General features: G+C 32.8%; 1 protein-coding gene and 1 long non-coding RNA gene across 2 annotated transcripts; one reads left to right on the top strand and one right to left on the bottom strand.

Moving 5' to 3' along the window:
- The first annotated feature begins 2,495 nt into the window (after positions 1-2,495).
- Positions 2,496-3,668, top strand: LOC133325973 (uncharacterized). The gene is made up of 2 exons (XR_009754176.1): positions 2,496-3,275; positions 3,525-3,668. It is a non-coding gene; the product is annotated as an uncharacterized LOC133325973 (long non-coding RNA).
- A 1,099-nt stretch (positions 3,669-4,767) lies between these two features.
- On the bottom strand, positions 4,768-8,507 carry LOC133325972 (uncharacterized). The gene is made up of 4 exons (XM_061534662.1): positions 7,542-8,507; positions 6,551-6,793; positions 6,377-6,476; positions 4,768-5,385 (listed from the first exon to the last, which is right to left on the bottom strand). The coding sequence occupies exons 1-2, from the start codon at positions 8,383-8,385 to the stop codon at positions 6,573-6,575; spliced, it is 1,065 nt and encodes a 354-aa protein (XP_061390646.1). The 5' UTR covers positions 8,386-8,507; the 3' UTR covers positions 4,768-5,385; positions 6,377-6,476; positions 6,551-6,572.
- Between the last annotated feature and the right edge of the window lie 61 nt (positions 8,508-8,568).

The following is an 8,568-nucleotide window of genomic DNA, read 5'->3' as shown; positions in this document are numbered from 1 at the left end:
TTTATATTCCTTCAGATTTGTCTGAGGACATCTCTTATATACCGAATCATTTCGGCCAATGTACCTGAAACACCCACTTAATATACAGCGATATGGGTTGCCACCACAATGTTATATTTATAATTTTTGTCTTGAGTTAAATTGACGCCGACAAAATTAAACGGGCTCGCCTTCGTTTATTTATGTTTTGGAAAAATGCAAAACACACATTCACGCTCACACAATCACGCTCACGTTCTTTGTCACAATCTGACCAACAACTATTGTTTGCGTCAAATACAAAAAAAACTGATTTTGGGAAACAAAATTATGGATTAACTCAAGTTTAGTAAAAACTCTTCATTTTTTTTAAATTCTTTCCAGAGGTTGGTATTTTTACCCCGATCCCGGGAAACTATTTGTTCTTGGGGACGGACCTGGGACCCCAGATTTTTTACTCAAAAGTCCGGGTTTAAGACCCGGTCTGGGTGCACTTAGCCGATATGGACAATATAGATATCGTTAGAAAGTTTCCGAAAATACCTGTCCAACAAGTGGTTACATGATAGTGCATCTGTATAACCCGATTCTAACCAGTTTATTAAAATTATGTTTCCAATAACAAAAAAAGGGTGTACTTCGCATAGCCGTCGTTAGATTACGAAAACATAAAATTTAGAAAACTTTGGCTCGCGTTAGCCGATGTGGGACTTACCCAGAGGAGAAAATCTAAAGCCCTGGCCGAAGGCCGTCTATTTACAAAAAGTGTCAAATTTTGGAAATCTTTGCTTCGCGTTAGCCGGTGTAGGACATACCCAGAGAAGAAAATTTCAAGCCCCGGCCAAAGGCCGGCTATTAAAAAAACTTTCAAATTTAGAAAACTTTTGTAATTCCCAAAAAAAGCTGAAGAATTATGTCACCAATTTTTGAAAAGGATTGTCGTAGCCATTCTAAAGATGTCATTATTATTTAATCCGAACTAGAACAAATGCTGTCCTTCATGCCTATTTTGTATTGCCGCATTAAATATATTGAAATTTAGTTCAAATATAAATAGTTTTAAATACATTCTATTCAACCTGTTTCTCTGAACATACCTCGATCTTACATTCATATATAACAATTTTTATATAGAACTAATTGTAGAGCTGAAAACAAGGAGATATTTTCCTCAACTATGGGGAACTTATCCCACCGTTCAAATAATTGTATTATAGGGTTGCACATGGTGAGTCCTGCCCCACTACTTGATATCTAACCAGTAAGGAAAGGCCAAAAGTCGGACGGACACCCTACACCACTGCTGTTATGTGCACAAAATTGCATTGGGTTATTTATAGCCTTCATTCGACCATATGTGTCAAATTTCATGCCTTTTGGGCTAATATTGCACATTTGGTACACAGTGCATCAAAAATCGGATGAAGATATATATTGGAACTATATCTAAATCACATCCGATTTCCACCAAATTTCATAGAGTTAATTCTTTGTGCACATCGGCTACATGTGCCAAATTTCATCCCGTTTGGGCTAATATTTAACAGGTTGTGCACAATAAGCCAAAAATTGGATGAAGATATATATGGGAGGTATATCTAAATCAGATCCGATTTTCACCAAATTTCATAGAGTTAATTCTTGGTGTATATCGGCTACATGTGCCAAATTTCATCCCATTTGGGATGATTCATATTACACAGGTTGTGCACAAAAAACCATAAATCGGATGAAGATATATATGGGAGCTATATCTGAATCTGATCTGATTATCGCCAATTTCAATAGGGTTCATCCTTGGACCAAACAAACATTGCTTGCAAAATTTCATCTCAATCGGATAAAAAATGCGACCTGCATTTTGTTCACAAAGATCGGATGAAAATATATATGGGAGCTATATCTAAATCTGATCCGATTATCACCAATTTCAATAGGGTTCATCCTTGGGCCAAACAAACATTGCTTGCAAAATTTCATCTTAATCGGATAATAAATGCGACCTGCATTTTGTTCACAAGAATACATGGACGGACGTTCATAAATCGACTCAAAAGTGATTCTATGAATATCCTCAAAAGTAACTATGGGTCTATCTCGAGTATTTCGACCTGTTATAAAAAAATGCACAAAGACATAATACCCTTACCACTATGTGGTGTAGGGTATAAAAATCTTACTCACTTTGTCACCAATTTTTGAAAAGGATTGTCGTAGCCATTCTAAAGATGTCATTATTATTTAATCCGAACTAGAACAAATGCTGTCCTTCATGCCTATTTTGTATTGCCGCATTAAATATATTGAAATTTAGTTCAAATATAAATAGTTTTAAATACATTCTATTCAACCTGTTTCTCTGAACATACCTCGATCTTACATTCATATATAACAATTTTTATATAGAACTAATTGTAGAGCTGAAAACAAGGAGATATTTTCCTCAACTATGGGGAACTTATCCCACCGTTCAAATGTGCCAAATTTCATCCCGTTTGGGCTAATATTTAACAGGTTGTGCACAATAAGCCAAAAATTGGATGAAGATATATATGGGAGGTATATCTAAATCAGATCCGATTTTCACCAAATTTCATAGAGTTAATTCTTGGTGTATATCGGCTACATGTGCCAAATTTCATCCCATTTGGGATGATTCATATTACACAGGTTGTGCACAAAAAACCATAAATCGGATGAAGATATATATGGGAGCTATATCTGAATCTGATCTGATTATCGCCAATTTCAATAGGGTTCATCCTTGGACCAAACAAACATTGCTTGCAAAATTTCATCTCAATCGGATAAAAAATGCGACCTGCATTTTGTTCACAAAGATCGGATGAAAATATATATGGGAGCTATATCTAAATCTGATCCGATTATCACCAATTTCAATAGGGTTCATCCTTGGGCCAAACAAACATTGCTTGCAAAATTTCATCTTAATCGGATAATAAATGCGACCTGCATTTTGTTCACAAGAATACATGGACGGACGTTCATAAATCGACTCAAAAGTGATTCTATGAATATCCTCAAAAGTAACTATGGGTCTATCTCGAGTATTTCGACCTGTTATAAAAAAATGCACAAAGACATAATACCCTTACCACTATGTGGTGTAGGGTATAAAAATCTTACTCACTTTGACATGCAAGAGGCATTTTCGGAAATTTTTCTTTGGCTCGACTCCTATACAATTGGTCGAAATAAAAAAAAAACTGGTGCCGTTGTATGGGGGCTGGACGATATCGTGGACCTATACAGACAATTCTCTTTCCGGGGCTAATGTGCCCACAGAGAAACTTTTGCATAAAATTTAGACCATTTCATTGGAAAAACGTAGCTAAATCAGTAAAATACAGAATATCTAGGAGTACCGTTGTATGGGGGCTATAGGCCATCGTGGACCACAAATAACCTTTTGTGTAGAATTTCAGACAGTTCCATTAAAAATGTAGATAAAATTATTAAAATAAGTAGATATCATGGACCTATGTAGACAAATCTCTTCTTTGTGAGTACTTTACCCCTGAAAGTACTCACAAAGAACTCTTTGTGTAGAATTTCAAACAATTAAATTGAATAATGTGGATAAAAAAATCAATAACCAGTAAAGAAAGTCCTAAAGTCGGGCGGGGCCGATTTTATGATACCCTACACCAATTTGCTAATTTAGTTGAGCTCCACTTAATAATTAAAAGTTTTTATGGGAGAATTCAATCATACACGCTATGATTATAATTTAAAATTCAAAGGACTAAATATGCCGAAGCATTTGTATCTTTTAAATTCTGAAATTAATTTGAAATCGGATAAAAATATATATGGGAACTATATCCAAATATGAACCGATCTCGATAAAATTTAGCAAAGGTATTTCTGAGCTGCATTTGATATATTTCCCCAAATATTGTTGTTACAGAGTGCATATTACGGCTGCGGAGGACAAAAATAACAAATCGGATGAACAATATATGCGGGAGCTATAGCTATATCTGAACCGATTTCTATAAAATTTGGCATACTTATTTTCAGGCCTAATTTGGTTGTATGTGCAAAATTCCATACTATTCGGGCTGATATTACACGTTTGGGGCACAATAAAAGGCAAATCGGACGAAGATATATATGGGAGCTATATCTAAATTTTTACCGATTATCTCCAATTTCAATAGGGTTCGTCCTTGGGCCAAACAAATGTTGTTTGCAAAATTTCATCTCAATCGGATAATAAATGCGACCTGCATTTTGTTCACAAGAATACATGGACAGACGGACTGACGTGCATAAATCAACTCAGAAAGTGATTCTATGCAGATCATCAAAAGGAACTATGGGTCTATCTCGTTTCCTTTTGCCTGTTACAAACAAATGAACAAAGCCATAGTATCCTGACCACCTTGTGGCGTAGGGTATAAAAATCCCGAATATCGGAGGTACCGTTATATAGGGGCTGTACGATATAGTCGGCCGATATAGCCCATAATCGAACTTAAAATTTTACGCTGATCAAGAATATATATTTTGTTGGATCTAAAGTTATTATTTCGATGAGGTACACACGGAATTACGAACTAAATATACCCTACTTACTTTTTATGGTGTTTGGTATAATAAGAAATGAAAAGTTTTTATACAGTACGAAAAATACAAAAAAGTTTTATTTGTATTGCTTTTTATTTACGCATATACATACATGTTGGAAAATACTTTTACTAAACTTGTACAAAAAAAAAATACTTTTTATTCATTTATATATTTTGAATGAAAATACTGATACTGATAGAATACATTTTTTTAAATATGGTTTTATATGTGTCTTACATATATTATTTAGTTTTTGAAGATATAAACTTCAAAAATACAAAAAAGTTTGATTTGTATTGCTTTTTATATAGGCATATACATACATGTTGGAAAATACTTTTACTAAACTTGTACAAAAAAAATACTAAAAAAATACTTTTTATTCATTTATATATTTTGAATGAAAATAGTGATACTGATAGAACACATTTTTTTTAAATATGGTTTTATATGTGTCTTACATATATTAGTTAGTTTTTGAAGATATAAACTTTTTTAAATGTGTACAAACACAGTTTACAAAATATTTGTTTGTCGCAATCGCGTTTATATACTAGAAATGTGCACTCGAATTTATCGTATATGTATTGACCAAGAATTGTTAACATTTTGTTAAATGTATTAACTGTTTATATCAATGTGTAAGAAAATGGAAAAAGGAAAATAGCAGCGTTATAAAATATATTCTTGTAGTCCGAAGGAGTTGAAAATTGTAATTTTGTTTAGCTAGGTTTTGTAAACACTGTTTTGCAGTGAATGTAGTTCATGTAATTTCCAAGGATTGAATGATTAGAGTTGAGTATATATAATCTGTAAATAGAAGGTAATTAGATTAATGTACAGAAAGAATATATTTTAATCAAATATATGTTGTTTTGTTCTATAAGTAAGTATGATTTTATCATTATGTTTAAGTAACTGTATATGTTTGAATATAAACCATTTTAAATTCATGCAGAAAGAGCTTTCGCTTTTTTAATGCAGAATAAACGTGAGGGAGGTGCCGGATAATCAAAAAAAAAAAATGTTTTCAAAAACACATAGTGTTTTAAAAATGAGGCATGTCTTTTATTGTAATTACCTAAGCAATATTTAGCAATAATTATAATTAACACCGCCACATTAGTGTCAAGTTTTATGCAGTGTTTGAAAACCAATTCTGTGGTACCGTACCTTAGCGTTCCGTGATGGGAAGAAAAGTTATGCTACACGTAGGTAAAGTACAAACAATAAAAAGTATTTATCGTTAATGTATATTTTGTACATTCGTTTGCAGATTGGACATTTTAAGCGCGTATATTACAAACATCGTATACCATTAGTAGTGTGTACTTTAAGAAACAATTATTGGTAGTGCACACCTTAGTGTTGCTTATAAAGGATACGTGTTATGTCAATTTGAAACATATGGAAGCAATGCCACAATTTTTAAGGTATCTAATGATGTACACTACGTTGTTTTATGTATAGGTTTCTGTAAAGAATAGTTTTGGTTAAACGATAAAATCATAGACTTTAATTATATTTTTGTATAACTGGTGTGGTTTATATATATAAATATATATTTCCTTAAAAATAAATTTTATACAATCTGGGAGATATTCCGAAGGATGATTAGAATAAAAAGCTTGGCTCAAATTTGAAGAATGTGACTTTATCAAACATTATTCACAAAAATCATCAAATCAATTCAAACTTTAAAATCAGCAAAGGATATTATGGAAAGTTATCCTTTGAGTAAAAATGCAATTTAGTGATAATACACAAATTGAAAACTATATAAATTTATGTGGATACTTACATAATTTACCATTTAGTTCTACTAAACATTTTCTTTCGAGCAAACTCCACATGTGTTTGTTTTCTAAAGATTATTCCAATAAAAATAATATGTGCTGAAACTGAACCGCAAAAATTATAATGAAATTAGTAAATATAAAATTAGTTTAAGGAATACACAAGCAATTTTATTTACCTCACTGTATTAAAAACTTTATTTACGGTTTAGAAGAGCGAAAAATTCTTCTTTGGTTGTCTATCCAGGCTTTAACCTGAGCCGGTTTTCTATTTCGGAGACTTCCGTAAATATTTATGACATTTTTGCATTCATTCAATGAAGGCAACTTTTCTAAGCTTAAAATATCTCCAAAAGCCGATGTTATTGCTTGTCTTTCGTCTTCAGACCATCTAGTGCGTTTTGTTTTTCCGAACGGAGAAGCTACGGGATATCAAAAAGTAGTAAGTTCATATCCCCTTAAAATGTTAGATGAACGAATTTGAGCGAGTTACTATTAACCTCATTATACCCTATATCAGGCAGTGGTAGGGACACTATCGAATTATGCATTAGCTTGTAGCATTCAAAAGGAATCGAGATGGACCCATGTTGCTTTAGGTGATATGAATAGGCCAAAAATTTGAGTCGATTTATACTTTCCGACCATCAGCGCTCAGCCTATAGAACGCATTCAACGCCCAATTCAGTTAAACATGTTGTTTTTGTTGAACATTGGTGGAGATTTGGATAAAGCGCTTTTATATTTTTTCAGACAATTTGATGTAGTTGATGCACAAAACGCTAAATGTATGTTCAATTTCATAGAAATTAGTAAATTGTCACGGAATTGGGTAATGAAATCGGTTCAGAGTTAGATACAGCCCCATATGAAAAATTAAATGAATCCATTACGCAACATTTATCCAATTAAAATTTTTAAAAGCTCTCATGCATACTTTCGATGCACTAAAAACACAATCTTTGTCCAATTTCGATATAGTCATAATGGTAGGTAGCGTGCCCATATATATTTTAATGTAGTCAATCTTAAGTATGGTCAAATTAGACGGCTCTTGTAGTAACTCGCACAAATTTATTCGGTTTTAAAGAAACAGAAGGGATATTTAGGTAAAGGAAGACTAAAGAAAAGTATTTCAATGTTTTTTATATACTTTTTTGCTAAAATTACTGCTACGTTTTTTTAACTTAGAAGAATTAGTATTTTTTGAAACTTCAATGGTTGATGATGTAGATGATATTTCTGATGTTGACGATTCATTAAGTAACCCTTCGTCTTCTATGGTATTATGAATTTCAATATCCTCCTCATTTATTTTATTTAGGGTCAAAGTTTGAACATCAATGTCCTTGATTGTATTGCAACCAGCAGCAGATAATAAAATTTTAGAGACTGTCGTTATTTCGGCCATTGGAACAGGCATTCGATATATGTTTTTATGTATGTCTTTATGATGGCCTAGGAAGTTGGCTAATCTGTCAACAGTAGCTTCTTGGACATTTAATAAGGACGTGTATGTGGCGATATGTTTCCTCAATTTTGTGCCTCTTAGATTGTCAGGCATGGAAGCTCCACATTCGTTTGCGTATTTTCTTAACAATGGGCACGCTCTGTAGTACATTTTTGACAAGTTTGATGTTGCTGGAGCGCTAAATATATATGGGTTCGAATTTTTTATACCAGCATTTTTGCGAAATTTTAAAATAAGTTGCACAGCCTTTATACACATCGGATCCAATAATACGCTGACTGTTCTTCCTAATTTGCCCCTCAATGATATTCTTACAAATTGTTTGGCAAATTGAATTGACTCCTCTGACATATTGTCAAGAAGACCTGCCTCCAAACAATTTGTAATTTCTTCTTTATTGGTAAAATTGTCAATAGTTATTCGTTCTATTTCTCCTGCTCTTCTCCTGTTAAACACCTGGATACATATTAAGGTTGTCTCAACGAGATTCTTCCAAGCGTTTAAATCAAATTTTTCCGTTAATACTGCAATTGAGTCCAGCATTTTTGATCTCAGAAAGTCGTATAGCTTTTTTATATCTTGTTTGTTTGGCAAATCATTTCTTTTGTTTCTTTTTTGATTATATTGGTCCTCGATCGCTTTTTTATTAATCTGAGTGGGGGTTTCCTCAGTCCAAAGGGACACAAAGTTGTCAAGAGACTTCATATCATCATTTTGTTGCTTGAT

This window comes from Musca vetustissima, unplaced genomic scaffold (genome assembly GCF_032173495.1).
Source record: "Musca vetustissima isolate MV318-11 ecotype Yass unplaced genomic scaffold, APGP_CSIRO_Mvet_v1 utg11031, whole genome shotgun sequence".
Lineage (NCBI taxonomy): Eukaryota > Metazoa > Arthropoda > Insecta > Diptera > Muscidae > Musca > Musca vetustissima.
Note: the sequence above shows the minus strand (reverse complement) of the source record. Positions and strands in the feature narration are given on the sequence as shown.

What these genes read in the sequence shown, in the direction of transcription:
- LOC133325972 (XM_061534662.1), bottom strand. Translation starts at nt 8,385, where the DNA reads ATGCTGGACTCAATTGCAGTATTAACGGAAAAATTTGATTTAAACGCT. An exon ending in TAAGTTAAAAAAACGTAGCA is followed by an intron (nt 6,794 to 7,541) that starts GTAATTTTAGCA and finishes GATATCCCGTAG; the next exon opens with CTTCTCCGTTCGGAAAAACA.